The sequence below is a fragment of the Trematomus bernacchii genome, unplaced genomic scaffold, assembly GCF_902827165.1.
Source record: "Trematomus bernacchii unplaced genomic scaffold, fTreBer1.1, whole genome shotgun sequence".
Taxonomy (NCBI): Eukaryota; Metazoa; Chordata; class Actinopteri; order Perciformes; family Nototheniidae; genus Trematomus; species Trematomus bernacchii.
Window position 1 is genome coordinate 362922 of NW_022987652.1, and position 20000 is coordinate 382921.

Below are 20000 nucleotides of genomic sequence, written 5' to 3' on the forward strand. Positions count from 1 at the left end.
ACTCTGGTGGTGGTGAAGTACTAAAGGGAAATACAAACCGGAGTGATGAGGGTTCTTCTGGGCGAGCCTGCCTTGGATCTGATGAAGCTGGAGGTGGAGGAGGGTTGCATCGATTCTCCTGAACGATGCTGGCAGGGGAGAGAAAGAGCAGATTTAAACGTTTGCCGGGTGTGCTGTGATTGGCTGTAATATTAAACACTGTACATTCATTGTTAGTTTGTAACAACAAGGTGTTTCTTTTCTCATTTCCTTCACAGGTTCCTGGTTGGAAGTTGATTCTGCTCCTCAAACACATCCAAGTCTCCTTCTTCCCTAAACCTGGGAGAATTCAGATAAAGTGGGAAATCAGATCACACACTCTTCGTGAACTGTCTTTGGTCCTTCCAGACTCCCTCTCTCCTCTCTCCTTTTTTACTGAGATGTTTTTGTCCTAACTGTCTGTATCTTCATAAACGCACAAGTAAGAGAATATGTGGACTGACTGTGGAGCATTATCTAAGTGGAAGAAAGAAAATAAGCAGCTTGTTTTGAAATGTACGTCGTTGTCTTTCTCTTTTTGTATCGGAGGAAATGTAACATCATGGAGGCATTTGGGTTGTTCATAGTTTGAAGGATGTGACATCAATTACATTTCAGATCTCAAGAATAAGACCCGTCATAATAATAATAATAATAAAGTCAAATGTATCCTTAAGGTTTCTTACAAGGTCACTCCAAGATGTTATGGGCTCCTCTTTGGTTTAAAACGACTACTTCCAACAAATATTGTAAAAAATATCAGTCGTTTTTTTTCTGTAATTCTGCAAATTAAACAGAGAAAAGAAGCCGGAAACATCCTCGTTAGTACATGAACAGATCAAGATATATATATTTAATTGAGTATTCAAACAAGTTTCATTAAATTCTGAGACGCTATTCTTTAATTCTGTAAACAAGATGGAGAAAAGAAACCAAAATCATCCTGGTTCGAAGAGGTAATAAAACAAATTTGTCTTTTTTAAATTCTAAATCTAATCAAACGTGTTCAGATCTAGTAGTTAAAGTCTCAAATTCAAAATGTCTCTTTGTTAAAGTGGTTGTATGTTTGATCTCCTATACAAAGAGAGGAAGTAAACACCGTACAGACTTTGAATGGGAAAGTGACCTGGTAGCAACATTTTCTTTATTTAGTTTTACTTTAAGACCATTTTCAGAGTTTCTGCTTCTTAAAAAAATCATATATTTTCCACCATTTACAGCACTGAGCGCGTATTCTCTTATCACCTGGATGAATGTGTAGAAGTAACGTGTGCAAACAGCAGCGGTGGGTGCGTTTGATTCGTGTCACTGCGAGGTGTTGAATGTAGATGTGCCAATTGTGCTCGACCGCCACTGAGTTTTAACACATTTTACATAAATGTTGGGGTTAATTTAAGATTGTAAGTTGTGTGAACGTCATGTTAAACACCTGCCTTGTTCTCGCTCAATATTTAAACTAATATTGTGTTATTGTCGAGTCGTTGATGAAGAAAGGTTGGCTCACTTTGGACCTCACAGCAACTTATGCCAAGGAAAAAGACGATATTTAAAATGTCATTAAAACATTTATTATACAAAATGCATTCAATGTCGTCTTCATGAGAAGTTAACAGGTTGTCCGTATGTATGTATGTATGTATGTTCTCTTTAGTGCGATATCTCGGGAACATTTTGGGGGAATTTCTTGTACAAATGTCGATCTCTCAAACGTGGTTTTAGCTACAACTAAAGACATCATTAGCTAAATATTTCAACTATCACAGGATAAAAACAATAAAGTAATGGCATTGTATCTCCTAAAGGTAAACTAGAACATTTCCCTATTAACCCTCCTATTGTCTTCGTTCCCCCCCCCCCCCCCCCCTTACCGGTCCTGTTTTAACTGCTATTACATTAACACAAAAACCATTAATCATCACCAAATGTCATTTAACACCCTTTCAAACTGTACATATTGTATCAGACTACTGGTATACATGAACAACTGCAGTAAATATACAAAGAATAGACACTGAACATGTATTGCGTGTGCCAGGTGTGATCCATGTGGGGGGATGGGCACATACGAGCGGGAAATGTGTCAAATTGTTCTGTGTGTTTGTGTGTGCCAGGTGTGATTCACATGGGGGGGATTGGGCACATAAGGGGGGGGGGGGGGGACATCTAGAGTATGTGTGTGTGTGTGTTTTATCTGATCCGGATGGTTACTAATTCCTTTTCTTTATGGCGGTCATTTTTGACCGGGAACACCATGGGTGTTGCAAAGTTGACTAAATCATCCAAAGTTCAATGAAAGTGGTGATCAGCAATTTATATGTTCAAATGTCTACTGTGAAGGATATCATAAAGCCTTAATGCAATCGAATGTAAAACAAAAAAGTTATGATTGATGAAAGTAGTACATCGGTCAGATTTGACCCGAAGACAACAGGAGGGATAATATATCGACTGACTTGGCACTTGGCATCGGTCCCTGAGCTAATATTGCTAGCGCTAAGTAGCTATTGATAGCAGTAGCTGTATTATTACTTTCTGGGGCTTTTATGTTGAAAAATAACGAACCTCACCCTGAGCTGAGCTTCCTGTAAGAATAGTTACTTTCTGGGGCTTTTATTTTGAAAATGTCTTAAAGTTAATCACAAAACACTTTCATATCAAACTTTTTATTTAAAAAAAAAAAGGACAAATTACATTTGAAACTGGAGCACAGCTCTCATTGGTTACACATGGTATCACAGCTGTACGTCATGTTTCTATGGCAACTATGGGTCCAATCACCCATCTTTAAGTTATCAGTACAAACCATAGACTGTATATACAAACACGTTAAAAAAGAAATCAGGAATTTCACACAACTTTAACCAAACAAGGCACACAACAATTTATCAGAAATGTTGAAGATGATAAAAAGATGCTGTGCGGTTTTTCCTTTCTTTACCTAAAGCAGAAAAATACAAAGTGAATACATCTTTTGGTTTTCGCTCTCCTTTGATACCAGATTCTTAATCTCGTTAGCACTGAACACAACGGCAAAGTAAACATGCAGAGAAATAAACCTGAAAACGACAGTTATCTAAATACTCACAGGACATGTAGAACAAAATGAACATTGAAAATATTTCAAGATGTCAGTAAGACTTTTATTACGGGCTCAAATATCCACAGTGTCACATTATTGAAGGTGCTGCATTATCCATCTTGATGAAGCTTCAACATGAGCAGCTTTAATGTGCCGTATCTGTAGATGTTGGGGTCTCCAATTCTGCGTTATCCTCCATCTGTCATCATCTTACAAAAACATTGTATGAAAAAACGTATATGCAACATTTTAGGTGCTCCAAAAGTCATTTTTTTGTGTCTTCTACAAATGGAAAGGAGGGTGTGTTTGGGATTTACAACGGTGCTGGCCAGCAGCAACGTTTATAAATCTAATAAGTCAGCGTTGCAGTCGCAGGGTGACAAAGTGTTCAGATGGAGACGGGTGGGAAAGGATGACGGAGCTTCAGAACAAGTGTTTTTCTCCATGTCGTCCCCTCTTCACACGGGGCAACGACAGAGCTTCTTTCCCCTCGCTGCTGCAGGAGCTTCTCTGTCCGATCTGATTGTGGTGTAAATGCTCGTTGATAAGGTTCAGAGGTGAGGGTCAGATGGCCATGGGGTCTCTCCTGCTGAAGCTGAACTCCCACAGGATGCCGTCTCCGTTGGGGGGGTGGCTGGAGGGCAGGAGGACCCGGGTGAACCAGTGACTGAGGACAGAAGAATAAAATAGCTGGATTCACATATTGGTTTATTTGAAAAACATTCAAATTGGAATTGTGGTAAAGTCACTTTAAAGGGGACCTATCAGGCAAAATGCACTTTCTGATGTCTATCATACATAAATATGTGTCCCCGGTGTGTTAGGGAACTCACGCAGCGTCAGAAAATAAAACCCTCTCTCTTTTCCTCCGTACCCAAATCTCTAAAAACGGGGGAACAACGGAGCTGATCCAGATTTGCGTCCGATATGACGTCATATCTGAAATGTGGACCCACGGCACTATCAGAAACGTTGCTATCAGAAACAATGCCCGACTGTTTTGGACGTAATATGGTCGGTGTTTACATTAGCATCGCTAACACTCAGAGCTAACCTGTACTGGAGAGCATGTGTGTGAAGAAGCAGGAAATAAAAAGGAACTCACCTTGTGGTATAACCGGCAAGAGAGAAAGCCTTTGAGCTCCATACTGTTTCAGAAATAATCCTTGATAATCCATGATATGGCGTTTCATCACGGCAGTATTTAGTTTAGACAGTAGCTGCCGGGTCCCGCATGAGCTCAGACCCCTCCTTTTTGATTTTTTAAAGCTTTATACCCCAAATCAGCACTTTTGAAACAGGAAGTGAAATAGAGGGATATGAGGCATGGCTAGAATGGGTGATCTGTTTGGTATTTTGAGCAAAACACTTCATAGACATGTTTTTTATATATTTGTATATATCTGAGACCTATGCTATTGCCTAAAAATAGCATGATAGGTGCACTTTAAGTAGGAATTGTGCCTGCTGAAGTGCTTTTTAAACCAAAATGTTAAAATCACTTTGAAACCCAGGGAAATCTTTGAGAAAGGGTTGTTTAGTTGGAGGACAACTGTTGAAAAATCCCATAAAAAGATGTTAATATAACTTAAATTGAACTCAGTGAAATGTTTACCCGACATCTGTCCTGATCATTAATACTAAATATTCATCAATGTTCAGAATCTAAACTCTTTAAATATTTAGTTTTTTTAAATATATAGTATTAAACTATAATAATTTATTATACTATTTATACCATATCCACAATGTTGTTTTTCCACAGCTAAATGATTATATATAATACAAAATTGAGGTATATCATTTTAAACTGCTAGTGCTGTAATTAACTATGAATTAAATTCGAATCACATTTTCCAGCGTAATTGAACTCACCTCCTTTTTTCCACCCCCAGCAGTAACTTCCAGTTGTTCATCGTCCCGTGATGATATGGGTTTTTGAAAACCTGCGTTAGAAAACACAAGAAACTTAAACACCATCTCCAGAGCTGCAGAGATACCAATGATATGTAAGCCTGTAGTTTGATATATTTCACTCGGTCAGCGGTACCTTTCCGATGTCCCTCAGCCGGCGGGTCTCTTTGTGGTTGATGTGTCGCTCCACGCTGGTTTCTCCTCGGCTGATCAGGATCATGTGCCAGAGGCTGAGAGCTCCCAGAGCCACGGACACAGAGCTGCAGGGAGAACACATCACAATAAGAGCTCTGTCATCAGAGGTGGGAAGTAGTGGAGTACGAATACTTCGTTACTGTACTTACATTTTGAACACTAATACCTGTACTTTCTACTTCTTACATTTTGAACCCAAATACCTGTACTTTCTACTTCTTACATGTTGAACCCAAATACCTGTACTTTCTACTTCTTACATGTTGAACCCAAATACCTGTACTTTCTACTTCTTACATGTTGAACCCAAATACCTGTACTTTCTACTTCTTACATGTTGAACACAAATGCCTGTACTTTCTACTTCTTACATTTTGAACACAAATGCCTGTACTTTCTACTTCTTACATGTTGAACACAAATACCTGTACTTTCTACTTCTTACATGTTGAACTCAAATACCTGTACTTTCTACTTCTTACATGTTGAACACAAATGCCTGTACTTTCTACTTCTTACATGTTGAACACAAATACCTGTACTTTCTACTTCTTACATGTTGAACACAAATACCTGTACTTTCTACTTCTTACATGTTGAACACAAATACCTGTACTTTCTACTTCTTACATTTTGAACACAAATACCTGTACTTTCTACTTCTCACATTTTCCAAACCGGCTGGTTCCTTTAGTTTGAATGTGTGTTTGGTGGCGTGATCATTATTCTTTAGAGTCATTGCGTGCCTATTGATTTGAACACGATCCGTGTATCCATCATTTCCTGGTCTTCTCTAAAGAAGAGGGACCAATGAAAACGTTGTCATGTTGCCGTTGTTCAGCATGGAAACATTCATTAGCTAACAATGACATTATTGTTCTATTAATATAAAGGGAGGTCAGGTACTCTTTAAAACAGCTGCTAGTTATGGGTACTTTTTACTGAAGTACATTTCAAAGCCCTCTTTACTTTTACTTGAGTAAAGAAGTTTAGTCAGTACTTCTACTTTCACCAGAGTATTTTTAAACACGAGTATCTGTACTTCTACTTGAGTAAAGGATGTGTGTACTTTTGCCATCTCTGTCTGTTATCCACGTTTATCCGATTAAACATGGAGGAATTATAAAGCGTTCCTCACCTGGTCAGCACCCAGAGGAAGATGATGCTCTTGTGAGCCGTGGACTCGACGTAGGGCTCGGTGGGAGGAGGGGTCTGGTAGTATCTCTGAAAAAGACAAAAGATAATCAGGTTATTATATTTATACTGTCGTCACAAATGGACTTATTTCACTTCTTGTTCTGATCCGAGGAGGATTTAGATCGCTGCTTTCTGAGGTACAGAAGCTCTGAGAGCCAAGTTGGGAAAAACTATTCTTATTCTTCTTTTTTTAGGTGAAATCTAAATAGTTTTCCCTTGTTTTGGACAGGATAGTTTTTCTAAATTCCTTAAATATTCGTATTTTTTAACCTGTGAAACGAACAAAAGTAGTGGCACGATAATCTTTTTCTAAATTGCCTTTTTCATCTGTGAAAAAATATGGTATTTGTGAGTTACATTTTATTTTGTCAGGACCATTTCCCAAAGTGTTTCTTGTTGCAATACTTAATTTGACCACTATGACAGAAGTGCACCACTATCACATGTAAACAGGACTACAAGCTCTTGATTAGCACCAACTAAAATACATTTTCAGCCCAAAAAAAAGCAATGACAGCTATTTTACATAACATGCTAACACACCACACAGATACCTTGTGTCCAAAGTGCACAAAATGGGATAGAAACACTTGGAAATTCGTAATTACTTGATTTCTTTGTGAGTATTTTCTAAGATTTTTCTAAGATTTCTAAGATTATACTTGTGAAACCACTTGTTTTTACATGTTCTTAAAGGTCACCTATCATGCTATTTTTAGGCAATAGCATAGGTCTCAGATATATACAAATATATAAAAAACATGTCTATGAAGTGTTTTGCTCAAAATACCAAACAGATCACCCATTCTAGCCATGGCTCATATCCCTCTATTTCACTTCCTGTTTCAAAAGTGCTGATTTGGGGTATAAAGCATTAAAAAAAATGTTTTTAAAGAGGGGCGGAGCTTATGCCTGCTCATGCGGGAGATTCTACCGGCAGATACTGCGGTGATGAAACGCCATATCATGGATTATCAAGGATTCTTTCTGAAACAGTATGGAGCTCAAAGGCTTTCTCTCTTGCCGGTTATACCACAAGGTGAGTTCCTTTTTATTTCCTGCTTCTTCACACACATGCTCTCCAGTACAGGTTAGCTCTGAGTGTTAGCGATGCTAATGTAAACACCGACCATATTACGTCCAAAACAGTCGGGCATTGTTTCTGATAGCAACGTTTCTGATTGGCCCGTGGGTCCACATTTCAGATATTACGTCATATCGGACGCAAATCTGGATCAGCTCCGTTGTTCCCCCGTTTTTAGAGATTTGGGTACGGAGGAAAAGAGAGAGGGTTTTCTTTTCTGACGCTGCGTGAGTTCCCCGACACACCGGGGACACATAGCTATGAATAAAAGACATCAACAAGTGCATTTTGCATGATAGGTCCCCTTTAAGTCATAGAAACTCTCAGGGTTTCCTTTCTTTAATTTTGGCTCTGATTCAAGACTACGGGTACGCTACGAGTCCAACCAGCTGGATCCTGTTCCTCGTTAAGTGGTCTTGGGGAGGCGAGGACTTCTAAACTTTCAGCTCATTTGTACTCCGAGCCCTCACGCTGTTTGTTTACCTGCTGCTGCTCGACCTTTGATATGAGAGAGAGCTCAGATCCTCTTCCTGTCTCCTGTTTCCTCGTGTGCCATCTGAGCTTCTCTGACCTCATCTGCCCTCTGCTGCGTCTGACAGGTGCCACCCAGCAAAACATCTTGTCATCACTACTTAGACTGACAACAGAGTCTAAGTGTAGGATACCATTAGCAGCAACAACACAGCAGGTGTTATCAGGTGACAGTAGCCTCAATATTTTATCATATTATCTTAACAGTTAGATTTTTGTATCACCCTTTCATATGATTTAACTACCATGATCCTTCTGGTCTCACATCTGAATTTAGAGGGAACATGGCTAGTTAAATTGTTTATTTTAAAGGTGCTTTTAATTTGAAATTCACTTTAATTTATGACTGTCTTGATATTTTCGACAATTACAATTTTTAGGGTGACTGCAAACATGTTGAAGTAAAACTGGTCTGTGGAAATGCACTCTTTATTGAGTTTGACTCATTATTTACCTGATTGATATTTCATTTATCACGTTTTTTGTAATTATTGAAAGAAGGACTTGTGAACCACGTTGACCAGATGTCGCTTTTATTCTGAAGTCAGTTGTCACGCGCTCTTACCGTAATGCCTCGTATAAAATGTACCACAGAAACTAAGGGACTAGTTTGTCTGTCTTCTCCAAACTAGAGTCTGGGACCTTCCATTACCGTTCTGAATTTAAAGGTCACCTATTATTCTGTTTTTCATCAATATATTACAGGTCTCAGATATATATAGAACATGTCTCTGATTGGCTGAAACACCAAACAGATCATTGCAGCATCCCATAATCCCCTCTGTTTCAGCCCTGTTTCCAAAGTGCTGATTCTCTGTCTGTTACTTTAGATGAAAATAAGGAGCCCCTCCCCACGCCCCTCTGAGAGAGATTTGGTTACAAAGAACTCAATGGTGCTCTAGGAGGAGATTCAGGTGATAAGGTGGGGGGGGGGGGGGGGGGGGGGGGGGGTTACCTTGGTTGGCAGGGCCGTTTCTAGCTGTTTGGGGGCCCTATTTTTTTCAAATTACAATGGGGGGATTCCGAAGCCTTTAAGATGATCTTTGGAGATGCATCAGTCTGTTACACTCTAAAAGGAAAACAGGCTAATTTCATGAAAACCAAGCAATTGAAACTAACCAAAAATGATATTAAAAAGATAAACAATGATGCTTTTCTCAACAATGTTTAATTTACATTTTTCATCTTCCTCAGACGTCACTCATTGGCTGACAGCCCGACGATGATTTGGACTTTATTACCCCGAAAACACAAGCCATAGCTTTGCTATCATTGCAGTTTAGTCGTGTTTATATCCTACATTTGATTTTTAAGCATATAATGCTTCACCGAACACAGGAGGGGGCTTGGCTGTCTACAAATAAAGACAGCTAACTTTAATTCCCCCAAATATATTGAGGCTGAACCTGAACTTTCAGCTTGGGGACCCCCTAGTGGCCGCGGGGGCCCTATGCATCCGCACAGTCCGCCTATAGGAAGAAACGGCCCTGTTGGTTGCTGATTGGCTAATGGTTACACAAGCCAAAACATCGTTATGACATCATAAAGTGGCCAAAATCTGATCAGCTCATTTTCAGACAGGTTTTTATAGAAATGGATCAGGACAAAAAGAGAGAGAATCTTTGTTCCTGAAACTTTCAGAGTCTCTTTACACAGAGGGGACACATGTTGATGAAGAAGAGACATGAAGAAGAGGGGACACATGTTGATGTAGAAGAGACATGAAGAAGAGGGGACACATGTTGATGTAGAAGAGACATGAAGAAGAGGGGACACATGTTGATGTAGAAGAGACATGAAGAAGAGGGGACACATGTTGATGTAGAAGAGACATGAAGAAGAGGGGACACATGTTGATGTAGAAGAGACATGAAGAAGAGGGGACACGTGTTGATGTAGAAGAGACATGAAGAAGAGGGGACACGTGTTGATGTAGAAGAGACATGAAGAAGAGGGGACACATGTTGATGTAGAAGAGACATGAAGAAGAGAGGACACATGTTGATGTAGAAGAGACATGAAGAAGAGGGGACACGTGTTGATGTAGAAGAGACATGAAGAAGAGGGGACACATGTTGATGTAGAAGAGACATGAAGAAGAGGGGACACATGTTGATGTAGAAGAGACATGAAGAAGAGGGGACACATGTTGATGTAGAAGAGACATGAAGAAGAGGGGACACATGTTGATGAAGAAGAGACATGAAGAAGAGGGGACACGTGTTGATGTAGAAGAGACATGAAGAAGAGGGGACACATGTTGATGTAGAAGAGACATGAAGAAGAGGGGACACATGTTGATGTAGAAGAGACATGAAGAAGAGGGGACACATGTTGATGTAGAAGAGACATGAAGAAGAGGGGACACATGTTGATGTAGAAGAGACATGAAGAAGAGGGGACACATGTTGATGAAGAAGAGACATGAAGAAGTGGATTTTGCATAATAGGTGACCTTTAACGGCTATGAACTCGCCTTATGCTTCACTTTGATTTTCCAGATATAAAACCATGTGACACACGTTTTGTGTCTGTAACTACACCCGATTTAGAACAAGCCACAACACATACGATATGTAACACACACCCAGGAAGTACTACTCTGTGACTCACCTCTATGGTGTTGTAGGCGTCCAGGAACATGTCCTTGCTGCTGATGCTGCAGTACACGCAGCCCAGCGTCGTGTAGAAGCAGAAGGAGAGGAAGTAGCGGTGGTTGAAGTGACCCACGCAGTTATTCAACCAGGCTGGAAACACGCTCAGGGAAATGTGTATACAGTGGGGAATTAACACTTTAAAAAGCACAGGTTTAAAAGCATCTTCTTTTGAGTTAAAAACAAATGTGTTTCTTGTGGAAAGGATACGGCAGTGGTGGTCCATCTTCAAAACACACCTGTAATATTAAAGAAAGTTCAAATTCAATTACAAAGACTGGCTTACTCTTTAGATGAGAAGTGTTATTTTAATGATCTCACTGGTTGCAGATGCTGCAGTGGTGCGTCCTGGGAGGTTTTGGAGTGATGCATTTCTTACAGATGGACACCGCTGGAATCTGAGTTTTCTCCTAAAAAACAAAAACCAAGGAGGATATGTTACCGTCTAAGAACAGAAATCAATCTAAACAAGAGAGTCACCTTGTAGCAGAAGTAGAAATAAATAAACGTTATCAACAAAATATATATCTATAACAAAGATACGGTGGCCCTGAGAGCTCAAACGGGAAAGTAGGTAAAACTATGACGCCATTATTAGGAGAGCTGAAATTCCTCCAATGTCTTTTCGATCAAGAAATATTGAAGACAAATAAGTATTTGCTCCAAATTTCAATATGTTTTGCATTGTCCCATGCCTGGCCCTGCCACCAAGTTTCAAGACATTTATGGTAGTAGTTTTACCGTAATCATTCTAACAATCAAACAAAAAATAAACGGAAAAACAAAACTTTGGAGGAGGTGATGAGCAGAAAATAACATCCATTATATATTTATTTTATTTTAGATTTTTTTACGTAAAGCCGACTTTATGAACTTCACAAGGCACAAACACAAATATTGCTGCGTGTGCATCACCTTATTTTGTCCCCTGGAAACAGTTGTTGTGTTTCTAAATGCTACACAATGTCACATTTTTAAAGTTTTTTTTTTTGCATGTTCTCTCAATTTGCCTTGTTTTGAGCTCTCAGGGCCACCGTAGAAAATCGTAGCTACTACCACAGAAAGACCAACATATAAAGAATTATTTAAAACCCCTTCAGCTGAACTGTATTGCAGTATACGATACGATAATACTTTAATGGTCAGATCAAGTCTGAAATGTGACTTGCATCACAGCAGCTCCATGTGTAACATCAACATAGACAAATATCAATACATAACATTGGTAACATAAATCTGGTCTTGTACCTTGGGTGGGCTTCCTGCTGCTGTTGTGGTGGCCTTGTAGTAATGGAAGACCACCATGACGAGCAGCCAGTGGCCGTAGCAGAGGTGCCACACGATCATGTACAGAGGGTAGGTGCTGAGGATTGTGGGTAAAACGAACAGGTAGATGATGACCACAACTGAGGTGGTCAGCAGGATGACGAGGCAGACGAACACCTGAGAGAGAAAGAGAGACGAGAAGACTTTTAAATAATGACGCTAGCGACTTATCGTACGATGTTGACATGACCGTGACCATTTGTTATCGACTTTTTTACGATATTAGGATTTTTCATAATCTTGATTGACCTTGAATTATTTACTTCGACGATATGGACTTATCCTTAAAAAGATTGTCATCGCTTATGTCATTTTAACGTAATAGACTAAACATACGAAACATGGAAATAAACTCGATTATTTTTACGTTTTTTGACTTATCGTACGATATACGGAAACAACACTGATAATTCTCGAGTTATACACTTACCGTACAATATAGGGACATGATTGTTGACTTATTGTACGATAAATGGACATTAGCTTCACCATTTTTAGGTCATCGACTCATTGTACAAATTATTTACTTCGCCTCCATATTTTTTACGTTATTGACTTATCGTTAGATAGATCGTCATCACCTCGATCATTTTAACGTAATAGACTAAACGTACAACATTATGGTTTTTTGACTTATCGTACGATATACGGAAACAACAATGATAATTCTTACGTCACACACTTACTGTATGATATATGGACAAGAACATCATCATTTTTACGCTATCAACATATTGTACGATGTACATTTTTAAAGTAATCTTTAAAAATGTCACGTAATGCTGATTGTACAACCGTGACATTAACTCGATCATTTTAGGCTAACAACATTACATAAAAAAAATTCACATAATGGATTTATTGTATGGTTTTGACCATGTTTAAATTTTTCGTCGTCTAGTACAATGCATCAAAATTAACTCGCTCATTTTTAATGCTATCAATTTATAATCAATATATGGATATGAACTCGATCAATTTTAAGTACTGTAAGCAACTTATTTTTTACCCGTTCCAAATCACACTTTAAAAAAATTGTTTTTAATTGACAAAAGCAGATATCGCAATTATTTCTTAGACAATAAATCACTCAACAAAAAAAATGATCCATCTAACAGGCCTACGTTTAAGATTGAGGATCATGTTTTTTGGGGGGGTTGTTTTGGGGTCAAATAGGAAAAAATAGATATCCAACAGCTCACCACTCCGAACCAGCGGGTCACATTATCCACAATCCAGTAGACTGGTTCGAAGGCACAGTCCAGCAGAGTGTCAGCGTTGGTGAGGCTGTTGAAGTACAGAGACCTGAGCAGCATCTTGCTGTAGCTCCACACCTCAAAACACCGCCCGCTGATCCAGGGTCTGTTTCCCCCGCATCCACCCCCCCTCTGTGGGCCTCGGCACCAACGCATCGCCAGCCTCATGGTGCGGGAGAGATGCCACCTCCAGCTGCTTCCCATACCACCACCACCACCACCACCTTTCCTACACACACTCTGACACACACACACACACAGACACACGGTCCAGCAGTTACAAACACAGGCGGCGTAAAACAGCAGCTCTTCGTAGCGCAGCATGACGGAGTTTTCCTTTGATATCCTTCAAGTAGTGGGACCTCCACCCTTCGAAAAAAAAGTTCTGCGACACATGTCAGTCAAAGAAAACAAGGCCAGGCTCTCAGGTAACGCCCATCAGCACCTACCAATTAAACGTCTCCTGTTAATAATTCAGAAGCAAATCGACATTTTGAATATTTAAAAGTTCATTACTCATTGAAAGACTGTATTTATATGCTATAACTTTGTATGATTAGTCATAAAACATTATATTTTTGGGACAATAACTTGCTCCTAAATTATCTATCTGACAGGTTTATGTTAAAGGTTAAGGATCTTGGTTTTGGGGGTTGTTTGGATCAAGTAGGCAGAACAGATATTCAACATTTGGTGAGTTATGCCCATCAGCACCTACCAATTAAACACAAGTTCATTACTCTTTGAAAGCCTGTATTTATATGCTATTACATTGTTTTAATAGGCATAAAACATTATATTAGTGGCATAAAAAGGTCTTAAAATACTAATAATATTGTTTATCTATACCAATTAAACGTTTCCTGTTAATAATTCAGAGCAAATCCACATTTCCAGGCCATTTTTATGCCATCAACTTATAGTAACTATATGGAAATGAACTCGAACACTTTTGTTAGCGACTTATTTTTGTTTCCAATTTTAAATTAGGACTATTCCTAAGAATTAGAAGTTCATTACTCTTTGAAAGCCTGTATTTCTATGCTATTACATTGTTTTAATTGTCATAAAACATGACATTAGTGGCATAAAATGGTCTAAAAATACCAATTACATTGTTTATCGCGTGGCTTTTTGGGACAATAACTTGCTCCTAAATCATCTATCTGACAGGCCTATAATAAAGATTAAGGATCATGGTTTTGGGGGTTGTTTGGGTCGAATAGGCAGAACAGATATTCAACATTTGGTGAGTAACGCCCATCAGCACCTACCAATTAAACGTCTCCTGTTAATAATTCAGAAGCAAATCGACATGTTGAATATTCCTAGGAATGAAAAGTTCATTACTCATTGAAAGACTGTATTTATATGCTATTACATTGTTTTAATAAACATAAAACATTACATTAGTGGCATAAAAAGGTCTTAAAATACCAAAAATATTGTTTTTCGCATTTATAACTTGCTCAAATATTATCTATCTGACAGGCCTATAATACAGATTGAGGATCATAGTTTTGGGGGTTGTTTGGGTCGAAGTAGGCAGAACAGATATTGAACATTTGTTGAGTAATGCCCAGTTAATCATTCACAGCAAATCCACATCTCGAAGCCAAACAGTTGTTCAAAACTTGCCGTGGAGATGCAGAGAGGTAACCCTGTAAGAGGGAAATGCAACAGGATGAATGTCTTAAGCAAGAAGGAAATAAAACCTGATCCAGGGCATCATTTCATGAAAGTGAGTATTGGTTACACAGATAAGGCTTGTTCGGGTCGGCATTAATAATGAGAGACACTAATCAGGGGTCCTTTATTAGGCAGTGAGGGTCAGGCCGGTCAACAACCACCTGTTTCAGATGCTACTTAAACTCAATTACAACAGTATCAATTAAAAATGCCTAGAGTGCATTACATTACATTACATGTTACTTGTTAGACGCTTTTATCCAAAACAACTTACATACTGAATACTGTGGACAATCCCCACAGGAGCAATTTGGGGTGAAGTGTCTCAGGGACACAACGACATGCTGACTGCAGTGGGGTTTGAACCTGTGCCCCCCTGATCCCAACACCAACGCACTACTCCACTGCGCCACACGCCTCCCTATTAGGTTCAAATGAGGTAATCTAGCATAATATGTGACGTAAATGTGACACATGATGACACTGTTTCTCTTGCTTTCCCATCTTCCTTATAATGGGTTTCATGCATCTTCAATACCTCATGATTAATGCTATAACATCAGAGTGTAGTAATCCATATTAATCTATAAAAGCCCATTTTTACCATTGATAAAAATAGTTGAATGATCCAAATAGTCAGCCTGCATTTTCTGTCCCTTATAATTAAGTTAGAAAACTATGAATAAATAAATGCATCTAATTAAAAACATATAATTAAAGCTGTGTGAAAGATACATTAGTTTATGAAGATGGTAACTAAAATAAGCCCAGGGTATTTTTAGAAAATAGAGAGGCGAAGTCCCTCCCTTTCCGGTGGAGCTCCATGGGACCTTATTTCGGGAAAGTTATGCATTGAAGTCAATGGGGAGAGAAAGATTATCTTTCGATCCCGTTTGAATTGTGCCACGAATTACACATATGATGTTTGTCAATTTAAAAGATAATTTTACAAGTTAAAAAAATTAAAATGTGTCGTAAAAATGTGAAGTAACACTTTTTTTTGTGTGAAACTGCTCAATGACCTACATCTCCCGTCTCGCACCACACACCAAGACGGCCGTCACGTTGGCACATTTCACTTCTTCCTTTCAGAATGAGGCGAAAAGTATTAAAAGAGGTGAAAATCACTCCAAGTCTGGGCATGTTGAGAGCTGTACATACACAAGGGGAGTTAGTCGGTTCGTAAGAGCCAGCATGCGGGACCGGGACTCTGGGATTTGTAGTCTTTCTAGTTGCGTATTTTTCATAGTCTTATATTTCAACAGTTTTACGACAAACTGACTTTTTTGACATGGAAATTATTTGTTAAGATTGACAAACATCATATGTGTAATTCGTGGCACAATTCAAACGGGATCGAGAGATAATCTTTCTCTCCCCATTGACTTCAATACATAATTTTTCCGAAATAAGGTCCCATGGGGCGGAAGTAGATTATTATCTATTATGTAGAGCTGAAACGAAAAGCCAGTTGAATAGCCGGTTTATCAAAACACAAAACAAGTGACAATCAATCAATCAAGCAAATTTGGCAGATATTACTCTGTTCCAACCTTTAAAAAAAATGGGATTTGCTGCTTTATGTCACTGTGAATTCAATATGTATTGGTCTTGTTTGTTTGTTAAAACAAACAAGACATCTGCTGACCTCAATCAGAGCTTTAAGAAGTAAATACACATTTGTATACTATGTTCTGACACTTCATAGACTCATTTACTAAGTGCTGCTTACTTCATAACTCCATATTATGATTTAACTATCTTGAGATGTTTATAGCCCCAGGCTGAAATGCCACATTACAGTCATGTGATGAACTTTCTTTGAACATACAGTTCTATCTATAGGGAGGTGTGTGGCGCAGTGGGCTAGTGCGCTGGTGTTCAGATCAGGGGAGCACAGGTTCAAACCCCACTGCAGTCAGCATGTCGTTGTGTCCCTGGGCAAGACACTTCACCCCAAATTGCTCCTGTGGGGATTGCCCACAGTATTGAGTATGTAAGTCGCTTTGGATAAAAGCGTCTAACAAGTGACATGTAATAATATCTGATTCAATTAAACACGAAATCCACCAATTGGACCTAACGTGACAGTAACAACTTCCCCTTCAGCTTGAATCATTCACTCCTGTAGTTAAGATTAAATACAGTGTGAATACAGATGTTGATAGTCATAATCTGTTGTTATCATGTAATAAAACCTCACAGTGAATATCACCTTTGTCCGGGTGAGGGCTGAATAACTAAATGGACAATTGCAGAAAGACAAATTGACAGAAATCCACATTATAATGATAGAAGAAGACAATAAAACAGTAGAAGAAGAAGAAAGCTTTTCTCCAATTCGCTTCAATCTGTCATGATGCACCGTTAGCTAACAGCTAGCTTCCTCCAGCTAACTGCTACCCTTCCTCCACGATTAAGAGTCATTCATAATAAATAAACAGAATAACAACCCAGACTTAAGTGGACATTATGACATGATGTACCTGGTCAGGTGAAGAGGTGAAGAAGCTCTACAGTGAGGTCATGAGCATGCTAACCTGTTAGCCATGTCTCCACTGACTGCAGAGGAATACAGCTACAGAGAACCGGTGAAGATCGTTTGTTTAACAGACGTTTACTCCGCGGTAAAAACAGAAACGTCTTCCGGTTTAACTGGTGACTACAAATAGTTTATTTTAAGTAAATGCAGCAATTTATAGTCAAATATTGTTTCACTAAGGATAAATGTTATGTTCAAAGCAGCATATTATATAATGGAAACTCCCTCTGCTACGTATCTACCTGAATGTGTACTTCTATACATTGTAATTGTAATAATGTGTATGTTTAAATATTATTTGCAGGCCCTTTTTTTACAATAGTGTTCTATTTCCCTCGTCTCTATTTATACTTTACTGTAACAACGTAAATGTCCCCTTTGTAGGACGAATAATGGAATTATGATTCTGAAAGGTTTTTTTGTGCCAAAATAAAAGATTCGAAGTGGGACATCTTCTTTCTCTTTGACTCTTTAGTGCAGCTCGCCCAGACGCGCGCAATGTCTCCTGGGAAATGAAGTCATATTTTGCTGTAACAGTTCATCAAAACGTCTCTAAAGCCACGCTGTCGGTGTTATAAGCGTTAAAATAACACCATATTAAGTATTTATAGTACAATTCCTCACTATAACAACATGACATATATAACAGAGAGCCAATTTTAAACCAAAAACAGCGTTTTTTCGAAATCTGGCAAAACCAGGAAGTACTGTTGTGTCATATGACTGCAAAAAAAATGGCTGCGGTGCAGTGGTAAGATGCTTTTTACTTATTTTTAAAACTACGTATCTTCAGTATACATGTGTCTAATCGTGTATATAGTGATATTGTGCGGGTTGTGATATGTCCATGTAGTTTTAACGTGTTTATTGTGAGCTTAATTTAAATGTAGAGCCCCAAATGAAATGCTAACTGTTTTTTTGCAGGTTGTCAACATACCATTTCAAACCCAGTGCAGGTCTAATGGTTCATTAAATGCAATATTTGACTAGTTAGAGTTTGTTATAGTATGGCAAAGTGTCTATCTTTGTGTTTAGTGCAATAGCTTTGATTTGCATCAGTTGTAATCGTTTTTAATCAATAAACAGTATGCTCTCTCAAATTAGTGTTAAGAGACCTCATAGTGTCTATATTAGTCCACATGTTCACTGTATTTAGATAATTTACTTCAAGCTACCATTACCACACTGAAAATACAAGTTCAAAATGTAAATATGACTGTGTGTAAGTATGTGAAGTAACAGTATTGATTGTATTGCTGTACAAAGTTCCCTGTCACTCTTGTACTATTTACATTGTTTCTGAATAAGGCTTTTTGACAATGCTTTATCAGTTTATCAAACATTAAAAATGAACATCACTGATGGGTTGCTTAAGCTGTCAGACAAATGTAGTGCAGTTAAAGGACAATACTTGTCTCTGAGATATTGTAGAGTAGAAGTATGAAGCACCATTACATAGAGTACCTTGAATTAGTTCTTAAGTAAATGTTCTCTACTGTCCTGTGTGTCTGTTGTGTTTGAAGGCGATCCAGCGGGCGTAGCTACGATGCCGAGCTGCAGAGATGTCGTCCTGAGTTTGCTCCGTTGGAGTTTGGAGACTATCATCCCCTCAAAGCCATCACGGTAAACAATGAGACATTCCAACTCAGTCAAACACAATCTGTTTGGGTTTAGGTACCTTGAAAATGCTTGGAAAATGATTGCATTTCAATATCTAAAGGCTGTATAACCCCCCTCCTCTCCCTGCAGGTGACGGACACTAAGACTCGTCGTGGAGCTCGTAAAGGCAGCACCTCTTCCTCCTGCTCCTCCTCCTCTTCCTCCGTCCCCCCCGACCCCCTCAGCTCCCTGATGGACGGCACTGACCCGCTGTCGATGTTCGCCGCAGCCGAGACGCCCGCCATCACACACAGCGCCTCCACAGGGGTCAGACACACACACACACACACACACACACACACACACACACACACACACACACACACACACACACACACACACACACACACAGCACCTCCACAGGGGTCAGACACACACACACACACACACACACACACACACACAGCGCCTCCACGGGGGTCAGACACACACACACACACACACACAGCACCTCCACAGGGGTCACACACACACACACACACACACACACACACACACACACACACACAGAAATATTGTTTTCTGGCATCACTTGAACATTTAACAGTGAAAATCTGCATTTCGTATTGAGGGCGCAGCGCCCCTGTTACCTGGTTTAGACAAAACCCTGCTGTTTATAAAAACACACACACACACACACACACACACACACACACACACACACACACACACACACACACACACACACACACACACTAGCCAATATATGCCGATCGTGGCAATATTGTAGGGGTGATTTTGAGGAATAAGTGGGACCAGTGAGATATAACATAGATATGATAGAACAGGCTGGATTTCAGTAAAATACATAATTTTATTATCATTTTAAAACAGGAAAAGACAACACTTATTCCAT

General features: G+C 39.1%; 3 protein-coding genes across 8 annotated transcripts in view; 2 read left to right on the forward strand and 1 right to left on the reverse strand.

The window, feature by feature from the left end:
* Positions 1 to 1601, forward strand: part of mms19 (MMS19 homolog, cytosolic iron-sulfur assembly component) — a 34715-nt gene extending 33114 nt beyond the window's left edge. For both annotated transcript variants that reach the window (XM_034134814.1, XM_034134815.1), the window contains exon 31: positions 258 to 1601. In XM_034134814.1, coding sequence (XP_033990705.1) covers positions 258 to 276 — 19 coding nt within the window. In that variant the 3' untranslated portion in view covers positions 277 to 1601. The remainder of the gene's footprint in view (positions 1 to 257) is intronic.
* Positions 1602 to 2662: 1061 nt separating this feature from the next.
* On the reverse strand, positions 2663 to 17535 carry zdhhc16b (zinc finger DHHC-type palmitoyltransferase 16b). Of its 5 annotated transcripts, none has more exons than XM_034134848.1 (10): positions 17430 to 17535; positions 13201 to 13494; positions 11921 to 12115; positions 10994 to 11082; positions 10883 to 10911; positions 10632 to 10765; positions 6345 to 6430; positions 5148 to 5271; positions 4973 to 5043; positions 2663 to 3764 (listed from the first exon to the last, which is right to left on the reverse strand). In XM_034134848.1, exons 2-10 carry the CDS (start codon positions 13456 to 13458, stop codon positions 3662 to 3664), a joined length of 1089 nt encoding a protein of 362 aa, XP_033990739.1. In that variant the 5' UTR covers positions 13459 to 13494; positions 17430 to 17535; the 3' UTR covers positions 2663 to 3661. The 5 variants fall into 5 exon arrangements, with proteins under 5 accessions (XP_033990739.1, XP_033990740.1, XP_033990738.1 ...); XM_034134849.1 differs by having other exon boundaries at positions 13201 to 13483; positions 17430 to 17529; XM_034134847.1 differs by having other exon boundaries at positions 13201 to 14915; positions 17430 to 17529.
* A 673-nt stretch (positions 17536 to 18208) lies between these two features.
* The window catches only part of vps35l (VPS35 endosomal protein sorting factor like), a 25405-nt gene continuing 23613 nt past the window's right edge, over positions 18209 to 20000 (forward strand). The window contains exons 1-3 of the mRNA XM_034134854.1: positions 18209 to 18236; positions 19009 to 19108; positions 19235 to 19411. Coding sequence (XP_033990745.1) covers positions 18220 to 18236; positions 19009 to 19108; positions 19235 to 19411 — 294 coding nt within the window. The 5' untranslated portion in view covers positions 18209 to 18219. The remainder of the gene's footprint in view (positions 18237 to 19008; positions 19109 to 19234; positions 19412 to 20000) is intronic.

Excerpts from the sequence above, each read along its gene's own strand:
- zdhhc16b (XM_034134847.1), bottom strand. The coding sequence starts at position 13,578 with ATGCTGCGCTACGAAGAGCTGCTGTTTTACGCCGCCTGTGTTTGTAAC. Across the intron at positions 12,116-13,200 it reads TGACCCGCTGGTTCGGAGTG|GTGTTCGTCTGCCTCGTCAT; the intron begins GTGAGCTGTTGG and ends TTTCTCTCTCAG. Across the intron at positions 5,044-5,147 it reads GGCTGAGGGACATCGGAAAG|GTTTTCAAAAACCCATATCA; the intron begins GTACCGCTGACC and ends TTTCTAACGCAG.